This window comes from Pyxicephalus adspersus, chromosome 2, assembly GCF_032062135.1.
Source record: "Pyxicephalus adspersus chromosome 2, UCB_Pads_2.0, whole genome shotgun sequence".
Taxonomy (NCBI): Eukaryota; Metazoa; Chordata; class Amphibia; order Anura; family Pyxicephalidae; genus Pyxicephalus; species Pyxicephalus adspersus.
In genome coordinates this window covers 92,255,408-92,280,327 of record NC_092859.1, presented here as the reverse complement: position 1 = coordinate 92,280,327, position 24,920 = coordinate 92,255,408, and the positions used below count along the sequence as shown (strand labels likewise).

At 34.9% G+C, this 24,920-nt stretch overlaps 1 protein-coding gene across 26 annotated transcripts in view; it reads left to right on the top strand.

Moving 5' to 3' along the window:
• The window catches only part of NRCAM (neuronal cell adhesion molecule), a 110,258-nt gene that overhangs the window by 79,540 nt on the left and 5,798 nt on the right, over positions 1 to 24,920 (top strand). For 8 of the 26 annotated variants that reach the window (XM_072401482.1, XM_072401491.1, XM_072401485.1 and 5 more), the window contains 16 exons: positions 9 to 175; positions 270 to 417; positions 1,334 to 1,458; positions 2,971 to 3,000; positions 6,866 to 6,967; positions 7,222 to 7,419; positions 8,137 to 8,207; positions 8,746 to 8,971; positions 9,086 to 9,201; positions 9,791 to 9,995; positions 11,377 to 11,496; positions 12,386 to 12,571; positions 12,867 to 12,902; positions 19,024 to 19,080; positions 21,660 to 21,767; positions 23,868 to 24,014. In XM_072401482.1, the coding sequence (XP_072257583.1) occupies positions 9 to 175; positions 270 to 417; positions 1,334 to 1,458; positions 2,971 to 3,000; positions 6,866 to 6,967; positions 7,222 to 7,419; positions 8,137 to 8,207; positions 8,746 to 8,971; positions 9,086 to 9,201; positions 9,791 to 9,995; positions 11,377 to 11,496; positions 12,386 to 12,571; positions 12,867 to 12,902; positions 19,024 to 19,080; positions 21,660 to 21,767; positions 23,868 to 24,014 (2,042 nt within the window). The remainder of the gene's footprint in view (positions 1 to 8; positions 176 to 269; positions 418 to 1,333; positions 1,459 to 2,970; positions 3,001 to 6,865; positions 6,968 to 7,221; positions 7,420 to 8,136; positions 8,208 to 8,745; positions 8,972 to 9,085; positions 9,202 to 9,790; positions 9,996 to 11,376; positions 11,497 to 12,385; positions 12,572 to 12,866; positions 12,903 to 19,023; positions 19,081 to 21,659; positions 21,768 to 23,867; positions 24,015 to 24,920) is intronic. The other 18 variants (XM_072401503.1, XM_072401484.1, XM_072401504.1 and 15 more) reach the window with 11 other exon arrangements.

Below are 24,920 nucleotides of genomic sequence, written 5' to 3'. Positions count from 1 at the left end.
TCCTGAAGGTTTAAAGGCATGCAAACCAGTGTTCTGCATGGTAACGGGTACATTTTTCACGATAATGGGACGTTAGAAGTGCCCGTTGCACAGAAAGACAGTAGTGGAACCTACACCTGTGTAGCCAGAAATAATTTAGGAACAGACCAAAAAACTGTCGAGCTTGAAGTCAAAGGTAATGAAAGATTCATAGGGTAAACACATCAAATTGGAGACTCAGAATATGTTTAGGAATACACATGTATAATTTATTCCATTTCGCTTTTTAGATCCAACAATGATTATCTCTCAACCGGAATACAAAGTGATTCAGAGATATGGTAGTGCATCCTTTGAATGTAAAGTTAAGCACGATCCTACTCTAGCAGTAGAATTGCTGTGGCTGAAGGACAACAGTGACCTGCCCATTGATGAAAGGTGCAACATTTTTCAGTGACTCAATATGATATGTGGAATGTAAGATAACTCGTCAGAATTGCCTTTTATTTTATTTTTATTTTCATTTTGCTTAAATGATTGGTGCACTAATAAACAAAGTGTGCTTAATCTTTTTTTTCCCACCGCTTCCCCGGTGCATACTTACCACGCAATCTTGCCTGCAGCCTCGTGAGTTTGTTTGCTTCCTCCTGCTGGTCTTTTCAAGTGAATCTTGAAAGTGCACTTATCCTTTATTATATTATTTTTTTATACTGAAGTACTATAATAATTATTTCTTTTTTTTGGTATATCATAGATATTTCCATTACTATTTCACTGGCAAACTGGCAAAAATACTATCATGCAGAAATTCCTTCCTAGCGCTGACCAGGATCAGGCTTTCATTTGTGGAAGGACTTTTTTCTCCCTTTCTTTGCTGATTTTTTAGCAACTGTCTAAATAGGGTTACAAAGTAACCCTAATCCCAGATTGGGTGGCTGAAGTGAAGCTCTCTTCAGAACCTGCAGCACACTATTGGTTTGAAATGGCCCTTCAATGCACTAAATATTTTGTATAGATGTATTCACATGTTCTGTATAATTCAGATCAGTCAAGTTTTATATAAATAAAAGTCTACAAACAGTGGTTTATTTAATAAAAATGCAAAAACACATGACAACTTATAAGTACTTATCTTTTTCTATCTTTTTATCTTTATCCAACTACAAAAAACTGAAATGACTGGTAATTGTTTTTGTCATTTCACACTATGCAATACCTAATGAAATAAGCCTGACAACCTTTTTTTTTCAATCTCTATGCATGGAAATAGAGAAATACAATGGAATAGTGAAAACCTTACACAAAGTCACCTGTATTCTTGGTAATAGCCTCCCTGTTTCTATACTCATTCCAGATTCATTATCGAAAATGAGCGTTTGAGTATCAAGAACATAACAGACAAGGATAAAGGAACATACACTTGTGTAGCAAACACTACCTTGGACAGCGCCTCAGCCAGTGCAGTGCTTACTGTTGTCGGTAAGACTTAGCTAGTGTCTTCTATTTGTGCTGTTGGTATATTTTTGAATGAAGCATTTTGTATATTTAATACCAGAAATAAATCACCATTAGTAAGTAAATTTGGGGGTTCCGGTGTTTAAAGGCCAGTGGTCAGACTTTAAATATAAATGATAATAATAGGTTAGATAACTTCTCTGCAAGTGTGTATTTTTTTTACTTTGTGTGGTTTCCTATATGAACTATTATGTCTTATCGGTTCAGTTGCAGAAACTGCCTTAGCAGAGATTGACAGTTATATTTCTTTTGATGAACTATCAGATTATGATGTTTAACCTTGATGGTGAGAGACAGGTATCACAACAAACACTTTCCTGGTCAGAAATGTAAGTAATAAGGCAAAGGAGACAGTAGCCCAGAAGTAAAACATACCCAGCCACTTTGCAGAAAAATGAGTATCTCCTTATAAATGTTCTTCCCTGGTAAATCCTTGAGGAAATCATTAATGAGCAGTTCATGCGGTAATCATATTAAGGGAGACTATATTGCTTTTTGGTCCTTTTGATGACCCAATTTCTTTGGAAATATATAAACCTTTTTTTTATATCACTCAGTAATTTGAATAAAATATGTTTTGTACAAAAATACATGTAAAACAGAGTGATTCCTTGGCATTAGGTTTCTAGACATGCTTGTTGACAGACATTATATAACTGATTGGCAGAGACTCGCATTCCTGTTTTCTTTTCCCTTTCGTCGTTCAACTATGTGTGTCATGTGATCTTTCCTTCTCCCATTGTATATTTTCCAGCCGATTTGTATTCAGAGTACTTTACTCTTGGTTCACATCATGCTGCTACAAGTGGTAAATGTGAAATATTTATATGTGTTACTTCCTATTTACATTTAACTGACTTGCAAAATTCGGCTATGCTGTACAGTAGTCACAGGATTTGTATTCTAAACTACCTAAACAAGTTGTGGGTCTATTTTTAAAGATAATAATGCAGATGATTGTTTCAAATCAGCCAATGCATGCATACATGTAAAAATTGGACTGACATGTTTTACTTTTTGAATCCAGAATGAAAATAGATTGTAATATGACAATACTAACCTAATTTTGTAAGTTGGTGAAATATTACTTTGGTGTGTGGTATCAATAAAATAACATTAGGGGCATGGGCTAATGGGTAAGTATTTGCAGATGCATTACTCCAGCTGATGCTCAGGCTTCACTTATACACACATACCAATGTGTCCACAGTATGTATTGATTGGGGTCATAAAGATAGGCTGTAATGTGTATCTTTTACAGGTTACAGAGCAAAAAAGTTGACCTCTACTGAAGAAAGAGTTAATTTGTCTTTACGGGGACAAATTGCTCTGTGCAGTGGCCTATGCAATGATGTGACTGCCATGAACTAAACCTAATTTTTAAAAAATAATAATACAATACTGTTAAATTGATTGCCATGCCCATTGCTTCCTGGCCATTGATTGTTGCTAATACTTTGTTAATATCCCTTGCAGAAGCTACTCTGCCACCACCTGTAAAGAACGGTAATCTGAAACTTCCACTCATATACATGTTTATGCTTTAAACATATCACATCTTCATCATGTTCATTTTTTTGAGAACGCTGCATGGCATTTTCTGATTTTGTTTTCTATATGCATAGTTTAAAGGGGAAATACACTTAGGTTAAAAATTGGTGTTGTATACTACCATATGCATTACTATTACTGCTGAATGTCATTGTCAGACATAATAGAGGATTGTGTGCTGCTCACTTGTTTCTTCTGTTATGTTGTTTACATGCATACCTCATGTAAAGGATTTTCCTGCTTTTTAAGTCTCTGTGTAATCTTTGGAGTGTGGGGATTTATGTATTACAATCAGACCCCTGTAAATCACTGTATAAACTTCCAAGGCTATCTCCATTGACCTTCATAATAATATAAAGGAGTGGGGAGAGGCATGATTGCCAAAAATAGTAGAATGGCAGCTGTTTATCAGTAAAGAACAGTGATAATCAGGTCAGGACTTGTCTGATAATCTGTTGTTCAATAACATCAATGTTGCAAATCATCCATAAACATTGTAGTGCCAAACTTAGTTAACCCGCATACACTTAACATATGTATGTGGGTTACCAAGATCTCAGAATCAATTGGAACTATACACACAATATCAATATATATGTATATGCTTTAAGTCATCTATGCTCCAGTCTGACACTGCAAAATGCCCATTTTGTTAATGATTTTTGATAATAATGACCATCTTCAATGACTGAAAACACTTTTTTGAGCTTGCTGATTATAATGTATTAGCTCAAAAAGCTCTATAACAACAGCAGTCCACATTTATTTTGTTTTACTGATGCTTCCCCTTTAATGAAACTATTTTTTCTTCAGTGTTTCGAAATAATTATTTTGCATGGCTTATTCTGCAATTAAATGGTTTATTCATGCACAAGTATCTTTTTGCTACTTGGTATGACAAGTCCCTTTGGTTCATTGTTGTGTTACATATTATATGTGGTACAAATTGTGTTGTATAGTGTTTTTTTTTTTGCCTAAGTCTTGTATTTAAAGTGACCTTTTTTACTTTGGTGATTATTAAAATTTTTTGTTATTTAAATAATTATTAGTATATATATATATATATATATATATATATATATATATATATATATATATATATATATTAATATATATAGTTTAGTTCTTTGTTTAACAACAGGGATATTGGGTAATCCAAAGGTAACAAAAAAGGGTACATAGCCCATAGAATAAACAATAAATATGAGCAAAATGGAATAGTTGCTATAAATAATCAAGTGAAACAAATCATTTCAAACTCCAAATGAAAATGGATTTTCTGGTTTGAGTAGATATGTTATCTCAATTACCAGGGAGGCACCAGTAAGTGGGTGCTCACTGAAAAAAAATGTTCAATTTTCAATTTGTTTTAAAGCTGGAGAGAAAAAGTGACACTAGAAAAAGAAGGGGAGATGGTAAAAGAGATTGAAGGAAGCAGAGGAAAGGAGAAATAAAACAATTACCTGACCACAGGGTACTAAAGTGCCATCATTCGGATGCTGATGCCTGTGTATCCAAAAGGCGTGGATAATTACATGTTATGAATCATTCCTCCTTCAAGACTAGGTACACACGTGCAATAATTATCCTTGAAAAAACAAATGATTAACAACGATCAATGATTATTCACAATTATTTTGAACGATCGTATAGTGCACAATTCTGTACATGCTGTAATGATACAATCGTTCAAATATAATCCACCAATAATGTACACACACTAGATACGATCGAGTGAACGATGCAGGAAGTGATGTGTACCAGAGAAAGTGTACGGCAGAACCATCCAGGATCACTGAACGACCGTACACACAATAGAAAGCGTCTGATCGTTGGCCAATCAGATCTGCCGGCGCGGTCGTTTGTTTCCAGCATCATTTCTCATTCATCAGCGTCTTAGCCAGTTGTTGTGCATTTTTTTCTTAACGATTATCGAACGATCGGTTGTTAATCATTCGTTTCCAATGACAATTATTTCACATGTGTATGTAGCCTAAGGCTCTGTCAGTTTTTCAAGACTCAGACAAGACAAATGAACCACCATCGTTTTGGCAAAAATGAAAGGGTTTGTGGATAGTATATGAAGCTTGAATCCCTGGAGATTTAGAGAGCCTTTAGAAGATTTAAATGAAACACCATGTATAAAGCCAAAATGTGCTGAAAAAGTCACCCTCGGCTTATACTCCAGTCAAGTGCATGGGACCCTCCAAAAAAGCACCCTCTGCCAGCCGATTCCGGCTCCTGCTGATCTGGCCTAATCGCGGCCGGCAGGGGTCAGCAACCCGCGGCTCCGGAGCCGTATGCGGCTCTTCAACCACCTTGCTGTGGCTCCCTTCCCAGCGTTTACACTTCCTCGGCCAGGGTAAAGGGACACTCCCTCTCCTCCGTATACATTACGAAGGAGAGGGATTTCCCTTTAGGGGTATTTCTGTGGGGGGCGGAGTCATCAGCACAGGACTCGGGAGACTTGCTGATAGGAGCCCCGTGTCCCACATGTTCCCGGGATCAACTAATGATGCATGATTTATCAGATGATTAATATATGATTAGTAACTAATCATATAATAATCATTTGATAAATTATTATTACTACACAGTATTTATATAGCGCCATCATATTACGCAGCGCTGTACAAAGTCAATAGTCATGTCACTAACTGTCCCTCAAAGGAGCTCACAATCTAATGTCCCTAACATAGTCATATCTCATTAATATAGTCTAAGGTCAATTTTTTAGAGGAAGCTAAATAACTTAAAAAACATAAAAAATAAAGTAGTGGACCTTACTTGTAGAAGTGAAACTTGCCAGTAGCTGCAGCATTTCCCACCCTCAGCTTATACTCAAATCAATGAATTTTTCCTGTTTTCCAAGGTAAAAATAGGTACCTCAGCTTATACTCGGATCAACTTTTACTCGAGTATATACAGTAAATACATACACTATGTGGCAAAATATTTGTGGACACTACTTCTTTTTTTATTGTTTTGGTCAACCACTTTTCAATCCATGGACATTAATATTGAGTTGCTCCACCTACCTTTGCAGCTATAACAGCCTTCTTGATTTTAGAGTATGTCTGTCGGAATTGTCTGACCATTTAGGTAAAAAAAGACCAGATAACAGTAATTGTTAACCGTACGGGAACAAAATAATGTCTTTCTAGGAGAAATGTGCTTATTACAAAAAATTAGTGGAAAGCTTGACACATGCATGGACTAACAGGTAAAACATAACTGTTTAAACCTTTTTCATGGTATACCACTTTAAATCCCCAAGGTTCCTAATAAGAGAGAAATATAGATTTTATGTGACCTTTATATTACTGCCATAGCATTGATCTTTAGTATGAATGCAGGTAAAAAAGATATTCTCAAACAGAAAAGGATACCAAACAATGTACCTCTGTACACCAGCCCTTAACAAACTATAGAGCAGAATACTAGAAATATAGTAGCTTTAAATATTGTGGAATTCAGGAATAATAGAGATGAAAAATTGCAGATTTTACACTGAGCGCAGCATGGGGTTTTGCTTTATTTATAGCTTCAATAAAACCTTTACTTAATTTTTCCATTTTTTATCTACAGTAACGTTTACTTTCTTATCTGCCAGTGTCATGTCTCTTTGGCCTGCCACTGCTGTCATCTACAGTGTAATGATTGGCTGCATGTGAATGGGCTCGCTATTTTTTTTTCTTTTTGCTCTACATAATTTAGTAGATATGCTTCAAAAATTCCTTTATAGAGGGGCTGCTAATCTCTCTGATTTATTACAGGATATGGCCTATTTACACCATATAATAGAACCTTTGACTTTCAGATCGGCCAGAGGCACCTTCTGATTTGGAACTAACTGATCCTCTTGAAAAGAGTGTGCAGCTCTCCTGGGTTCCGGGAGATGACAATAACAGTCCTATTACCGGTAAGTTAATACCAAAGGCAGCTGTAAACCTCCCTGTTTATCTCTTATTCAGAAATTATCCTGTTAATTCAATTCTAGCTGAGAATCAACCACCATGTACATTGCAGACTGAATAGCACTAAATATGCTGCAGCTAAGCTTAACAACTAAATAAACTGTAGATGTATATACTTTTTTTCATTCTTTTGTAAATACTAAATATAATTTTTATTTACAGATAGGTAATAACCTTGCCTTGCTGTTTTTCTCTATAGAATTTATAATTGAATATGAAGATGGAATGCGTGAACCAGGCACCTGGCAACTCCAGACTAAAGTTAGCGGTACACAGACTACAGCCTCTCTGAAACTTTCTCCCTATGTTAACTACTCGTTCCGAGTAATTGCTGTAAATGAGATTGGAAGAAGTGACCCCAGTGTACCTTCTGAACGTTATATGACAAAGGCAGCAGGTTTGTTGCATAAAATTAACATCTCAACTACGTAATTCTTGAATTTAGATATTTAGTTATCATGTTGTTTTACCATTGAGATCATATTCTTTTGAATTTTTATTTACAGCAGGCCCAGAAATGAAAGGTGTTTCTATTACCCAGGCAGCAAAAATAACTTGGCAGAGGTTGTAAACTTCTCCCACTTTAATAAGCAAGACAGTAATTTTTTTGGTAAAATGTCGAAGGGCCCAAATATTTGTCAATTTTTAATTGCTGTCTATGTCCCCATTCGGGAGATTTACCGTTACTTTCTTTGCTGTCTGATATCTCCTACTTGGCAGGAAGAGAGTGGATATCTTCCTTCTTTCCCGTCCCTGTAATCCCCTTCACATTGACCTAAATATCCATAATGAGACCCAATTGTAGAAAACTCCTAGAAGTTCTAACCTTTTTGACTAGAATTGTTCTATAAAAAATTAGTAACATATCTTTCATACTTCTAACTTGATGGATTTTCAGTTTAAATGGGTCCTTATTGTGGATCTAAATGTATTTTTGCAGTAAAATAAATGTAGAATATGTCTTAGTCTGAGTTATATACAAAAGAAGAATCACAGTTATGTTAGATAGATAGTTAGATAGTTAATCACAATATTTTAATTTTAAATAATTTAAACATGTTGCCAAACATGTAGAAAGTAAAGTACTAAAAGAATAAAATTTTAACATTTTCAGAGCCAGACATAAACCCTTCTGATATTAAAGGAATTGGTACTGAGCCGGATAATTTGGTAATCACTTGGAATGTAAGTATAACCATGATTCATTTTAAACTGATTTTATCACAAAAAAATGTCTAAAAAGGGTAAAACTTGTGGACCATGGTAGTTTATGTACACACGTTAGGTTTCTTTCACTGTAATGACCGATTCAACTAATATTAGAATGACTGAATACTGTATACACAGCACTGTTCAGTTTAATGAAGAGGGGACGGGCGAGGACAAGTGAGTGGCTCCTTGCTGTGTCCTTCTCCATAGGAAAGTAAGCTGGTTATTCCCACTTTGCTGTTCTTCAATCCACCAGGACAGATTAGTGAACACTGGACAGCTGGACACTCATTTAAAATATTTACAATTGTTTATCTCTGGTGGCAATCATCCAGCATGTGTACATAGGCATACTCTACATAAACAATCTGATATCTAGATATATGGGGATGTTAAAGTTAAAGGATTAGGACTGCTAATATGTACACGTTCATAATGTAGACAAGTTATTACCTTCCTGAAAATAGTGTTGAGTAGTTTCTAAAAAGCTGTTGCCTTATTTTGTCACTTACAGCCTTTGAACGGTTTTGATTCCAATGGACCTGGTCTCCAGTACAAAGTCAGCTGGAGGCAGAAAGATTTTGATGAAGAATGGACATCTGTCATAGTTGCAAACGTTTCGAAATACATAGTGTCTGGTACACCTACCTTTGTTCCTTATGAAATAAAAGTTCAAGCATTAAATGATCTTGGTTATGCCCCTGAGCCACCGGTTGTAATTGGACACTCTGGAGAAGATCGTAAGTCTTTAAGGTCTCTAGAGTGACCTAAAGCCTAACTTTAAAAAAAACAGTTAACTTAGTCTACAGTACATCACAATGGCAACAAATTAAATTTTTTTCTTATGTTTTTAGTTCCCATGGTTGCTCCTGGTAATGTTGAAGTAGAAGTACTTAATGCTACTCTAGCAAAAGTTCAATGGGATGCAGTCCCTCTGACAACAGTTAGGGGTCACCTGCAGGGATACCGGGTAGGTACTTCATTTTTGTTTGATACTAATAGTTTAAGTTGGTAAACATGCAATTACTAGAAACGCTGTCTTTATAAAAAAAAAGAAAAAAAAAGGATGTGGTCTTGCCATATTGTCCTTGTAATGTATTAGCCAATAGCTTTATATTTCAATTGCAGTTAAACTGGACATGAGGTCCCAATATACAATGATCAAAAAGGAATCAGAGGTAACCTTCAGTGAAAATGCATGCCAAATCAATTAGTAGATCCAGAGACATATGACAGCTGTAATAAAAAACGCAGCAAGTTTTAGTATAACTTTACTTTACCCCCTCTTCACATCACCACTTATTTGCTCATTAAAACATCCCATCACTTTAAAAGATCAATATTGTTTGCAAATTGGCAGCTGGTGCTCTGCTAAGTGTGGCTGTGATTTATGCCATTTTTTTAGCTACCTACATATTTGACTATACTGATAATTTTACCTGGTTTTCACAAAAGGTAATGTTTACTTATTTTGTGTTACATAGTCAGCTTGAAAAACCCACAGTGGATGGATTAATATTTTTTTTCTGTTATTCCTGCAACCCCTTTGCATATTGCAGGTCTACTACTGGAAAGCAATAAACCAAACTAACAGAAATAGAAGGCACATTGAAAAATGGATGCTGACGTTTGCTGGAAACAGGACTCATGGGATGCTTCCTGGATTACTGCCAAACACCAACTACATTCTTAATGTGAGAGTTGTTAATGGGAAAGGGGAAGGGCCTTCTAGCAAGGACAAATACTTTGAGACACCAGAAGGAGGTAATTAATTCAAACATAAAGTGATAATCAACCACTCCACTAATACTTCATTAAACAAATAATGCAATTAAAATTTAGCTGGGTTTCGTTTCACCAGCATACCTTTCTATGGTTAGCTTTGAACCCCAGATATATTATTAGCCACTCCTATACCCTCAAGCAGGTGGTCATTTTTTTACGGGAAAGGTGCTAAGAGAAGAAGCCATCCAAATAAGTCTAATTTTAATAAGAACTTACAGAATTCCTGGGCTCCCAGAAGTTGGTGTCGGGGTTGGGTCAAGCGAGTTCAAGGTCAGCTTACCTGCATACGCAAGTTACTACCCCTATTGCTGATAAATATGAAGATTACTTTTAAATATGAAAATAACCACAAAAGGTGAAAAATTTGCTCTGCTTACAATAGTAGTATATTTGCAGATGCAGATGTCAGAAAATGAAGGTTTGTGTACTTGAGAGTCAGTCATGCTACTTTGCATTGTACAATGCTCTCCAACATTGTTCAGGGTAGGCAAGTGTGAAAAGATGGGTTTTAAGGGCTCATCTAAAAGTGTGGAAAGCAGATGTAATATGATTAGGGCAAGGAAGAGCGTACCAGAGAGTCAAGGAAACCCTAGAAAAGTCTTGAAGTTGTGCATCTGATGAGGTTATGAGTAAGGGTTAGCAAATGTAAATGGCACTCACTATCAGGTATGCAAAGCTGTCCCCCTGGCTTACAACAAACAAGCAAGGACACTGCTGGAACAAACAATTGTGGCAGAGTTGAAAGTAAAGTCTGGCATTGTTTTCATTGGAGAAAAAGGGCGGCAACATATTTATTTCCCAAATATAGATTGGGGGTTAATTGGTATCTGCACTTTTCCTACTGTACTTTACGTACAGTTTAAGTACAGTTATACCTTAAATATACCATCCTATGCTTAAGGACAATAAAAGTAGTAAAACTAGCAGGGAGACCACACTTACATCACATTCCTTTAGACTCTGTATTTCAGCCAGTCTTATTAGGTCGTGCATCATTGTAACCAAGGACACATGAATATTTTTATTGAGCTTTCTGAAAAAACAATGCTAAGTGATGAACTCACTTTTTGTTTATACACCTATTACAATGCCCTATGTAAACCAGTCTACTGTTTTCATTGTATCTTACATTACAGACTAAAGCTGTAATATATATTTTGCAGGCTATTACACAGCTCATGGCAGATCTCACTGGCTAATGATTCTCAGGAAATTAGGGATTGCAACTTCAGAAAAAAACCTGTTTCAATATATTAGGTTTTTGTGTTCTACAAAATTACATAATTATAGAAACTATAATGTATATTACATTAATGTTTGTACATATTTAATTATTTAAAAAAAACATCTGTTTCCACAGTTCCTAGTATGGCAATTCTGCAAATTCATCATCGAACTTCTGATTCTCTGACTTTAACATGGAGTCCACCAGTCCATCCAAATGGAGTTCTTACACAATATACTCTTAAATATCAGTCAAGTAAGTTCACAAAAGTTCTTCTAGATTGGAATTGTTCTTTTTAATAGGCTGGGGGAGTTGGTATTTGTCTGAACAGCGCTGCATTTGACTTTAAAAGGCAACTTTTTACAGTACATGTTTTTTACAACTGCAAATATACCAAAGTCTATCCCAGGTATCCCAGAAAATAGGTCAGGTGATTTAGTTAATATATTTATTTAATTTTATATATATATATATATATATATATATATATACTCAACCTGCCATGCTGTATGAGGCTGGGAATTTAGAGATATCATCCAATATGGAAACGTTTCTGTATTTTAGAACAGATATGAGACCTCAGCCTGGTTAAATGCAGTTGAAAGCTCTCAACCATCCTGCTTTGAACAAGACATTGTTGTATAGGTCTGATGAGGATCAACAGAAATGTTTTGGCTAAGGCTATTGACAATAAATGTGGTTCCATAATTTGCTTAATGTCCGGCTTCAGAGCTTGATCTAGACCAGTGTTTCTCAACCTGGGTTCCATGGCACCGTAGGGTTCCTCCAGAGGTTACTAGGGGTTCCTTGAGCAATGAGCAGTTTGTGCTTCTAAGGTCAGTTATTTTAAGGGTTCTCCTATGTTAAAAAGGTTAAAAAATGCTAATCTAGACAATTTTAGCCATTTGCTCAATAAATTAATAAATAAATAACAATATGAAACGTTAGAAGTGTTTTCAATAAAACATTTATTTTTAATTGTTAAAGGTTTTTAGATTTTCACTAATAACTCTACTTTCATATAACAGGTCATGAATTAGGTAACCTAGATTTAAATGTGTTTTATGTTTTTAGGTCCATTTAAATACTTAATGAGCTTTAAGTGCAGTGATGCCAGTCATTAATCATTCTTATTTTATTCTAGTAAATGCTACACATGAACTTGGCCCACCAGTAGAAGTTATAATCCCAGCAAATGAATCAAGTTATATTCTTAAAAATTTAAACCAGAACACGAGGTACAAGTTTTACTTTTATGCACACACTGCTGTGGGACCTGGCATCCAAAGTACACAAGAAGCAGTAACTGCTATGGATGAAGGTAAGATGGGTATGTACCCAGACATGGATCTATTTTACATGCAAAAGTACATTTTAATATATATGCCAGCTATGTATATGTTTCAATGAAAGGTAAATTAAGTCTGAACTTGTAAACTTTGGAGACACTACACTTTTTTAATTTATTGATTTTATTGTTAGGTTACAAAATATGAAATAACATTACATTCCAAAAAATACTAATGCTTAGAATTTCTTTTACATTTTAAAAGATAAATCTTTCATCTCGGGTTTTGTATTTACCTAAGTTTCTTCAAAATGTATTCTTCTGTTTCCATTTAAAGCTGTATTTCTGCAACCTGCTCTGGGTGCAGGCGAAGGTAAAATTAAGCATTGCATGTTTTGCTCAGCTTGCAAAAGTTTGACTTTAAATGTTGCCAATGGAACCTACCATTACACGTAAAGGTTATTAAACTTTATTTAATTGGCAGACAATATTATTTATAATGATTCATGGATGTTTTGCATGAGTTGAAGCGTTTGTTAAGTTGAGGTCGACTTGATGCATGAGAAATATTCAAGTGCTTGGTGTTCTTTTCTTCCACCCGCATATGTATGTCTTTCTTACCCTAGTTAAAAGTATTGTATGTTTAGTTACATTTTATTATTCTTATCCCAAAGGTGAAAATTCAGCAGTAGGTTAAATCTCTAATATGCTGGAGTTTACATAATGTTGTGTGTTAAAATAGATGTAATATATTTTTCATAATTCTCTATGAACACATGGAAGATTATAGTGTTACTGAACCTTTGGGCAATTACAAGGGCATCTCTTGACCTAAAAGATCATATTTTGATTACATAGTGACCATGTAATTTAGTTAGCAAATCTTGTAGGATCAAGGACAAGTGAATACAAGATGGGGGTAATTTGGGGGGACTACCTTAAGTGATGCAGTTACTCCCTATGCATTGGCAACCAATAACAGTTTTTGTGCTTTCAACTTTACGTATCTACGTAGTGGTCTGCTTGGCTGGCAATAGGTGGTAGGCACACCACTTGCTGTATTTTCCCAACATTTACTGGTCAGAGTATATTTGTGATTAGCAAAGAGCTAGTATCACACAATAAAGAAAAATGTGCTATGAATGCTATGTTTTCTACAATTGTAGGCAGAAAATGGAAGAAGTAAACAGGCCTACAAAACAAACTCTGGTAAATCACCCCAACAATGATTATGCTTCTAAAAGTTTTAGCACTACCATGTTATAGCTGATAACAGATAATAATATGGAACACAGTCATTATATACAGTTAGGTCCATAAATATTTGGGCAGAGACCACATTTTTCTAATTTTGGTTCTGTACAATAACACACATAATTTTAAATGAAACAACTCATGCAGACTTTCAGCTTTCATTCAGTGGGTTGAACAAAAAGATTGCATAAAATGTGAGGAGCTACTAAAGCCTTTTATTTCACCTCATTTCAGGGGCTCAAAAGTAATTGGACAATTGGCTCAAAGGCTATTTCATGGGCTGGTATAGGCAATTCCTTTCTTTTGTCATTATCAATTAAGCAGATAAAAGGCCTGGAGAATCATTTCCATGGTGAAGAGAAACCCCTTCACAACAGCCAACCCAGTGAACAACACTCTCCAGGAAGTCTGCATATCGATATCCAAGTCTACCATAAAGAGAAGACTGCATGAAAGTAAATACAGAGGGTGCACTGCAAGGTGCAAGACATTCATAAGCCTCAAGAATAGAAAGGCTAGATTGGACTTTGCTAAAAAAAAACATCTAAAAAAGCCAGCACAGTTCTAGAAGAACATTCTTTGGACAGATGAAACCAAGATCAACCTTTACCAGAGTGATGGCAAGAAAAAAGTATGGAGAAGGCGTGGAACAGCTCATGATCCAAAGCATACCACATCATCTGTAAAACATGGCGGAGGCAGTGTGATGGCTTGGCCGTACATGGCTGCCAGTGGCACTGGGACACTAGTGTTTATCCATGATGTGACACAGGACAGAAGCAGCTGAATGAATTCTGAGGTGTTCAGAGACATACTGTCTGCTCAAATCCAGCTAAATGCAGTCATATTGATTGGGAGGCATTTCATAATACAGATGGACAATGACCCAAAACATACAGCCAAAGCAAGCCACGAGTTTATTAAAGCAAAGAAGTGGAATATTCTTGAATGGCCAAGTCAGTCACCTGATCTGAACCCAATTGAGCATGAATTTCACTTGTTGAAGACTAAACTTCGGACAGAAAGGCCCACAAACAAACAGAAACTGAAAGCCACTTCAGTAAATGCCTGGCAGAGCATTAAAAAGGAGGAAACCCAGCATCTGGAGATGTCCATGAGTTCAAGACTACAGGCTGTCATTGCCAGCAAGGGTTTTCAGCCAAGTATTAGAAATTAACCTTTTATTTTCAGCTTTTTAATTTTCCAATTACTTTGAGCCCCTGAAATGAAGTGATTTTGTAAAAAAAGGCTTTAGTTCTTCACATTTGTATGCAATCTTTTTGTTCAACCCACTGAATAAAGGCTGAAAGTCTGCAGTTCAACTGCACCTGAGTTGTTTCATTTAAAATTAATTGTGGTAATGTACAGAACCAAAATTAGAAAAAAGGTGTCTGTCCAAATATTTATGGACCTAACTGTATGATACTGAGAACCTCAGGAAGTGACCCAAAAGAGTCTTCCTATTGTAATACACATGTATGCTGGGCGCTTTTGCATTACCATACAGTGAACATTTTATATACAGCCTTCTACACTTGGGTAGGTATGAAGGATTTATAAAAAGTAAAATTCAGTCACTTTCATTTTCTTTCTAGCCATATTTCAACTCCAGTAAATAACACATGAGTGATGTTGTAAGGGGATGTTCTTTCTCCTCCATTTCACAGTAGCACTGTGTGCTGCCAAAATAACTTTAATTATCCCATTACAAGGCCAGCAAATTCCTGTTTACTTTTTTCATCTGCTCATCATTGCTCCCCACTGCTCCTGTTTAGTATCGCCCAATATTAATGTGCATTAGCTGTGTTAAGTGTCATATGATTTATGTATCTATTTAATTGTGCTTATTTAGGTATACACCCCTCTATGGGCAAATAATAATTTCCCTATTATCCCTTCCAAACCCCATCTAAATCCACTGGCTACGTACCTTGACAGCTCTGTTTGCTGGTGAGGGGAACAACTGATTAAGGAGTGCAAATGCAGCCCCACTGGCTGGTCCTCCACATCCCCCACACTGACTACAATGTCACTACAGACTTTCTTAGAGGACCTCACTGCTGGACAATCAATAGAAAAGTCTCTACTTCCTTTAAGCTGTGATGTGGACAAAAATTGTTTGTGTTTGTAAATTGAAAAAGAGAGAAACTTTTTTCTGAACTCTAGCATCAAATGTATAGTTATTTCAGTGTATAGGGTGGGAGATAAAGGAAGTTTTACATTTGCCCAGAGATCAATTTTAAGCATGTAATAAGCAGAATGTTTTTGTGAAAAAGGAATTTTGTCTGTAATAATGAATGATATCTCATTTTTAACATAAACAATGAACATGTATGTTTACATATTTTTTTATTTTTTTGCCATTTTATTTCCCCTCTTGACATTTTTGGAAAAATCCAATACTTTACAGAAATATAGATTGCAATATTCAGTTTTTTTCCCACATTTCACACTTTGCTTTGTTCTGTACTAGACATATGACTTTTATGTTACTATATAGAAGACATTTGCCTGAGAACAACTATATCTATATTTTTGGTGTTTGGCCATCAGTTATGTTAAATAACAATACAGATAGTTTTCACATAGTAAAGAAAAAAACTCCACAACCTTTCCTAGGTTTATGTATTATGTTAAAAAATAATATTGTTTTTTCTAAGTTTAAGAACAATAATACCTTTATATCTGTCTATAATTATTAGTATCTGATTATCCCTTGGCAACAATAAGAGGCAGTCAGGTTCTAATGTAATATGTAGTGCTGTCAATATAATATGTTCCTAGCACTGGATGCTGAAGGAGAAAATGTGAAGGTGGGGACCAGAAAGTACTTCATCCTTGGTGTAACACTTTTTATAATCCCTTGAAGTTAGGAAGAAAATATACACACAAAATGATGTAGTGGGAGTCAAACACATTGCAATCTGTTTTTTTTTTTTGTTTTTAATCAAAACTAATATGTGTTCTCTAACAATAGAGGAGCTGTGCTAAACATTGAAGGAGCATAGATAGTGCCATCATCTATTCCCACAACTGCTCTGGACATACGATCCCATCACAAAAAAGCAACCTGCAACTCTGATGGTTACTACCGGTAGTTCTTTGGAAAGCAGCATATTTGCCCTTCTGAATAACCTAAAATGTGTACAGTTCCAGTGATTTAAAGGCTCCCACTAGATGGCATCAGCTGCTCAATCCTAGTTTAGATTGCCTTAAAAAGATATATTTTCTGATGAAAACACAAAGGATTCGTAGCCATAAGTATATGTTCTATGCAGAGTAATGTGTAGCACAGGTGCCAAATCATCTGTGGTTAAATAGACGTATGTTTAAATCAAAGCCTGTAAAGTGGGAGGGCTGCATAAAGAAACACAGCTCAAGGATTAACTAGTAAGATTAAATAGTTAATGCCTTTGGCATTGCATTTGTAAGAGAACATGCTCATTAAAGTAATAGAGGTATAGAAAATAAAATTTTCTTAAACAGGCCTTTCTTGGATCTTAGCATTAGCAGCAGTCTGCTGCATTTTATATAAATAAATAAATATATATATATATATATATATATATATATATATATATATATAAAATATAATATATTAGTAAGCTTGAGAATATTAGGCATCACAACTGAACATCAAATTAAGGCAAACTTATGTTATGTCAAAACTGAGATTTTATTTTTTAGCAAAACAGAAGCAATCTGTTTTTGCAATGAAAATACTAAAATTATTTGAACATTTAAGACAGCCTGAGTTGGCTTTTTGTTTAATCATGTTTGATTCAATATATATTGATAATAAATAGGACAAAACAGGTGTCAAATTGTTGTTTTCCTGCAGACATTTTCTAGCGTTATTCTCCTATTTATTAAAAAAGAAATCTGCTGAGCTCCTTGTAGAAAACATAACGTTCTGAAAATGTCATGGTGAGCAGTGATCAGAATGTCATAGCATTTCTCGTTTTGTGCCATATTGATATTCTGTTTCTGCTACAGAAGAGCTCTTAAAGTAGACCTGTCGCAAATCTGGGTTATTTGAATTAAGAATATGATGAAAAAAGGAGTAAATAGAGGTTTCTGTCAGTGAAATCCATGTCAAAACAATTCCTAAATCCATAGACCACAAAGAAGCAAAAGTGAGAAGTGTATTGTTGCTACATTTTTGAAATATGTGTAAAAAAACATTTCAGTTTTTCCTGGTAATTGCAATGCACTTGAACATGTCAAAAAAATTGCTGGGGAGAAAGTGGCAGGAGGATGTGTGAAAACATGTCCCAAGTGAATTCTCTTTACAAAAAAAACTTACTGTACACAAAACATTTATGTAAATTAAAGATATAGTTGAGAAATTGTAGTTTTAAGCCCCTATTGATTTTTTCAGGTAATACAACCCCCCCCCCCACCCCCAAATTTAGTATTATCACCAAATTTGTTGGGGGGGGACACATTTCTTTCTTTCTAAGGCAGACCCACATATTGGGTATTTTTACTGTCATTTTGCTTTTGTGACCATTGGTTATATATTAAGGCTTTCATTTTATTCAATAATATGGAATATTATTTGTGAATTTTAATTACACATGTAAGTCCCTTACTTTCTTCCTCACTGCAGGTGAAGGTTAGCCACCATTTGGCTTTTTGGTATTTATCATATTTAAAGATGTGGCAATCAGACTATTTGGTATCTTTAGGGAAGCTCTCTATTTTCCATAGATGATGACATGATGACATGTCGCTAGCTTGTTTTAATAATTCTAGTAACACTGATCTTATTTTATTTTCATTTTATTTTCATTTGAAGAATTTATGGAGTATGGTGTTTTCAAGTTGTATGTCAACAGGACTTGTTTGGTATAAAATAGTTTGAAACAATGAAACATACTTGTTCATAACAAAACACTTGGCTTACAAACAAAACATAAATTACAGTCGGCCTAATATGCTACGCTTTTGCACCAATTCCTGCTTTTTGCTGTATGGGAAACAAATTCTTTTCAGTACAGTATTAATTATGCACCCTTGCTGCAAGTGTTTCTTTTAGTATGTGAGGTCCTGTTTGTTTTTACTGCTAGTAGTGCTTTTAGGTCAACAGTTGATTCAGTATGCATGAACTAATAACATGCAGCAATTGCATGCATTTATTTTTTAACAGGTAAGCATGTATTGTATTAAGAACAGGTTATAAAAACGTCTCTCTTACTCTCTCTCTCACTTTCTATCCTGCTCATGGAAAATGGCAGAACACGTTTTTGCCACTTCTGCCGTCATTCACACAGTGCATCCAACATACTACCCGGGTATTGTCTTTGTCATTATTTCTGCTTATTATAGGCTCTAGCTGTGTGTTTATTTTTAGTAGATATTCTCCTGTTGCATGCAGTAAATTCTTCATATTTTAGACAAGGGAATTATGTATAAAGGATCAACATGACCTCTTGGATTGTTCTTTCAACCAGATTGTTGTAACTGACAAAATGTAATTACCATTATTAAAAATTCAAAACCAAATTTCTCACATATAGACTAAAAAGTTTATCTACATCTAAGAGGGTTCCAACTGTGTTTTGAATCCCCCATGCATCTGGTAAAACTTTGACCATCAATGTTTTGTTCTGCATTAAAGGGGTTGTCACTCTACAAAAAGCTCCATCTGTGGTGCTCATGTTCAGGGATTTAGGTGCTGACATGCAATGAAGACCATATATGCCCCCCCATGTGTCCCTGATAAAAAAAGCCATGCACCAATAATGGAAAATATTTTATTGTTCCTCACACTGTGAACTAGGAGATCTGAGAATGTATTGTATAAACAATAATGTTTTTTAAGCTGGGATCAATAGTATACAACCTTGCTTTTTTGCAATGTATCTTTCATTATTGTACTGTGTTTATAGTAGACAAGGTTCCACAGGGTTTTGGTACCTGAAAAAAATATTTTTCAAAATGTACTCTCATTTTTCCTTACTGATAGATGATATGTAAGCAAGAATTTTTTAGTAAAAAAAAGTTTTGGTGGCTTAGCACAAATGTGCAGTCACTAACGAAGGAGCAGTTGATGTCAGCCATAAACATTATGACTAGTCTGATATTAAGATTCTGAAATATGGTATTTATTGCTTATGAACATAACTCCTTAGGTTTATAAAAAGAATCACAGTTTTACCATCAAAGTAAATATACAGCAAAGGGACAGGGTTGATCCTTTACCATAATTCCTTCTCTAAACAAGGCCTACATTCGTGGTGGGGTTTTCCAGTTCTGCATGCATACTGCAGCAGTTAAGAGGGATTTCCATTATACCTGTAGCTTTTATAAACTGTTATATTCCTCTATGAAGAATACAACAAGGCTTGTATTGACACATTGACATGGAATAAAACACTTACAAGTCCAAGGTGGGTGGGGACAGAGTAAGGCATTGCATCACTGAAGTCCCCAAGAGCTGCAAGTCTGTGGAAATCTTAATAATCTTATTAATACCTGACAATATCATTTTTTGATGTATCTGTCTTTTATTACATGGATATTTTGAGAAATATTATAACGAATAAGTATTAGAAAAAATATATTTTAATGTACATGTATTACCTGTACATGTATTACAATGACATAAAATAGAATAATAGAAAAGTATTAAGTATAAAGGTATCTGTAGACATGATATTCCCCGCAGATTCAAATAATTTTTGGCAAGGATCCTAATATATATTCATGCCTGCAGACTGCACCAGACACTATTGGCTGACCCTCTATAAAGGAAATAGTGATCGGCTGAATTAGCCTTTTTTATACCTATGGTCCCTTCTAGCATAAGTTGGTTCCCAGAGGTTTTTGAGCACAATCGTACCTTCCCTCCATGGCAGTAATACAAGAGCCATAGTTTATGTGACGTAATAATCTAAAATGTAATATGGCCTATTCTGACAGATATGTTGGTCTAGATATGGGACAATTAAAACAAATACATTGTGGCCAAAACATGTCAGAACAAATTAGTGGCTCGTGGCAGCCTTTAAAATGAGCCTTCATTTGCTAAAATCAACATTAATACATCAAGATGAGCACCTTTGATTCTCCTGCTTCTGGTTCCTGAATTATAAACAGGAGTTTAACAGTCCACTAAAGCTAAAATTATTCAAAAGGAAGCGTGCCTTTGAAATTGTCATGTGACCCAATGTTGGAAAGGGAAAAACACCCAAATATGTGAACTTGAATGTCTATGTCCCATTTAGTGGTATTCTATAATATCACCAAATCAAGCTGTGCTGGAGTTGTCCAAGATAAAGAAACATTCGAGATGTGTTTACTAACATGATTTATTGTTTGTACCAATCAAAAGCAGACATTTATATACAACAGACGAAAGTTGATGAAATCTGTGTTGGTTTAACAATTTCTGTAGAAAAGTTTATTACATCTTAAGTACTTTCCAAGTAGACTTTGCATAAAAAACATAATAAACAGTATAATCTTAATTTATCCCTCATCTTTTTTACCTGAAATAAACAAAAATTGAATGTTATGCCCCTGGAGCGAATCCCCTGCTTCCAGCCATGTTAGACAATTATTCACTTAAATCTGGCATGCCATTTGCATGTAGTCCTTGGTAGATACAACGCTCATTTTTTGGAAATAACAGCAAACATTTCACCAAATAAATCTGGTTCTGATCTCATAAAGTCATAAAACAAATTACATTTGTTTTGACAAATGAATAATGAACAGTTTAAACTCTGGATTTTTTGGAAAGTATAGAGGTATTTTGTTTTAAAACATTTGAATATGGCTTATCTCCAGAAATTGAGCACTAAGTAGCTGTGCATGAGTCCAGTCTAGAAACTACTGTGTTTAATTTTTTTTCTCACTTGATGCTTAGCTCTGCCAGTCAGGATCAAGAATATTACTGCAGCGGAAACATCAGCTACTATTTTGTGGAATGTTGAGAATCCGGAAGTGAAGCTCTTTGTTAAATATGTAGAACTGAGTAAGGTCCAGTTTTCATACAAAGTTGCATGTATTTAGGTATACCTTAGTAAAACAGTAGGCATTAAAGATAATCTGTCATCTACAAAAAGTGTTTGAACAGTCAGATACTGTAACTTTATTCAGCTAAGCTAACAGTGTGTTACATATATCCTGCATGCTGCTATATTGAATATTATCCTTCATCATCCAGGCTGGGAAATCCACTCCATGCAGGGTCTATCAGGTTGAAATGCTGCTATCTACAGTCTCTACAAGACTGTGATCTTACCTCACATTTGACAGATTTACTTTAAGGCTAGTGCTTATATTTATGTGTATATCTGTTAAAGAACAACTCATCATTCCATGATGAGTTAGACATTATTAGTGACTTATTCACATATGGATCATTGCTCTTTATTTATAAGCTCTACAACTCCTAACAATTATGTTTACCTTTATGCAAGCTTTTTTACTCCATTCTGAATAAATACAACCACATTTCCTGAGAAATTGTGGAAGCTATGACAGTGGCACCCCCACTAACAAAATCAACAACCTGGAAAACAAGACTGTAGGACAATACGTAGCTTGCCTAGAATGCTTTGATAAAAAAATTGGCATGGCTGAAAAAGGACAAACTATAAAATAGGATATTTTAAGAAAAACACTAAAAAATACAAAATAGATGCTGTGACAGATATACAAAATAATAATCATGCAGTGAAATTTAAGTTTGTGTTTTCCTTAAATTTTTTTTTACTGCTGCTATCTTTACAAACACTTTTTTTAGTATAGTATTTTCCCATTATTTCAGGTTACGTCTAGTTACACCTCCATGGTGGATGTTTTTTTCCCCTTGTCACTCTTTTGTTCTAATATTTATTGCTGAGTTGTCAGGGAGTTATCTTATTAATTGTCTTTTTTGCATCAGTTCTCTAAAAAATTATATATACAGTATTTTCTTTTCTATATATTACTGACTGCACATGAGAAGTTACAGATTGAGCCATGCTTACTTTGTGGATCAGAACAATTTGTTTTCATTAACAGATAGAGAGACATCACAGTTGGGTGCTTGTTTATTTTTCCCAGAATTCTGACAGCAGTCATCATTATTCACTGCGTTGTTGGATTACAAAAGCACCTGTAATTTGCTGCAATGGACAATTATTTATCATTATTTTCTAAACATTATTTTTATTCGGCTCACTGAACCTTTTCTATTTTTTGGGATGGCCAGGCAAAAAAAAATGTAATAAGTATGCACATTGCACAGACAGATTCAGTAACCCTGCTGTGTGATGATGTAGAGTTTTTGTTACCTTAAATAGAATTGGGATTGATCACTAAGAAGCCATTATAGATTTGCAGTCAATCACAATACTTTAATTGATAAGGGATATCTAAATTATTTAATTTTTTTTTTGTTTTTGTTATTCAGAAACCAAAATGTTTATAATTATTCCTCTTTATATGTGAAGACGTAGTACAGTCTTCATGTAGTGATAATAGTAGCCAGCCTTACTGACTGCTAGCAAAGTCCAACATAGGGCAGCTCTTAATGCAGTAAATTATTACTTGCTATGAGTTTAAAAGCACACTAATGAGCTATATACTCTCTAAATAAATCTGGATGTCCTTGAATAGCCCCCAGAGACCACTTTCTATAGTCTAATTTTGTGACCACACACGTCTCTGCACTTTGTACAAATTAAGTTGTGTAATTATAGTATGAAATATATATTACTTATTGTTGTAGCCTTGCAGCCTCACACTAGGTAAAATGTGTTAGGATAATGATTTAAAGGTACAGTCCACCATTCCCTTTCTAAAAGCATTTCTAAAAAGCTGGACCTCGAGGCCTAAATTGGCATCGCCCCCTTTCAAGTCTTTTTTCCTAATAAAAGCAGGTGTCTTTTATTTTTAAGTGCAAGTGTTTGTTTTTTCAGAAATTGCAGTTTTGCAGAGACATTTGTAATCTAGCTAAACATTGCATGCTTTCTAGAACCCTGTTCAGTATTTGGTTTGCATGTTACTCTAGTATAGTCCGAAGCTCCTAGACTTGCATTTGGACGGTTCAATGAGTGTTTCCTGTGTTGTCCTAAAATTCTTCTAGGCAAAGAAGATTGGAAAGTGGAATCTGTAAATAGTACTCGGAGTGCTTTGGTAATAAAAGATTTATCACCTGGAACATCATATAAAGTGCAAGTTTATTCTGATCACAATACATTGTATGCAGAAGAAACATTTCAGACAGGTCCAGGTGAGGCATTTCTGCAGTGACTCCTGTGCCTCAAATAAGCTTCTCTGTACTCCTGCATGCTTCCAAGATATGATACGTACTATTATTTTAAATATTTTACAAGGAGCAAGAGTGAAATGTCAGCAGCCAATCAGGCAGAACACTATGGATTGGCACATTCCCATGAAAATTTTTTTTCCAACACATTTGAGTCATAGAAATGTATAATTTGAAAATCAGAGATAAATAATTGGCGTTCTTTTTCTGCTGACATATACATTCTGCGTTGTATGTGTGTCTTTTTGTGTGTGTTTAAAGCAGAGGTAGCACCAAATATACTTTTTTGTGTCAAGTGATTGCATGCTTAGACATAAGGCTGATCATTGTTTATGCATAGTAATACTAAGTAGTAAGAGCCAAATACTTCATAATAATAATAGATGGAGCAGCTCAATGTTCCATATGGTCATCAAATTGCGAGTAGAACCAATATTTTGAAACTTTGTCCTTTTTGTGGATCTGCTACTTAAGTCACTGTTTGTCTTTTAGTTAAAAGTGTGCATCAAATCAAAGTCTTATCTAGTACATCACGATAACTATAAACTATTACCTATTATGAGTGGTTGCTTCATTGTGATTGTTGAGTTTCATATACAAGTTTGTTTATTATTAGTAATAGCTTTCTGTGTCATGAAAATTCACTGCTCACAAAGAAATATAAAAAACTGGAGCCAGTTTGTTTGGAGTGAAGTGCTGTTTCCAGTTGCCATAAATACAGCAAGTGGTGGCACACGTGTACATTGTTCTATCATAGGAATATTTTCTAATGGTTGATTGGACATGCAGAATATTTGTTGTTATAATGAAACATGGCCAGAAAATTCCAGTTCCACAGATCTTTTTCTGATAACAATGCTTGCTTTGTTA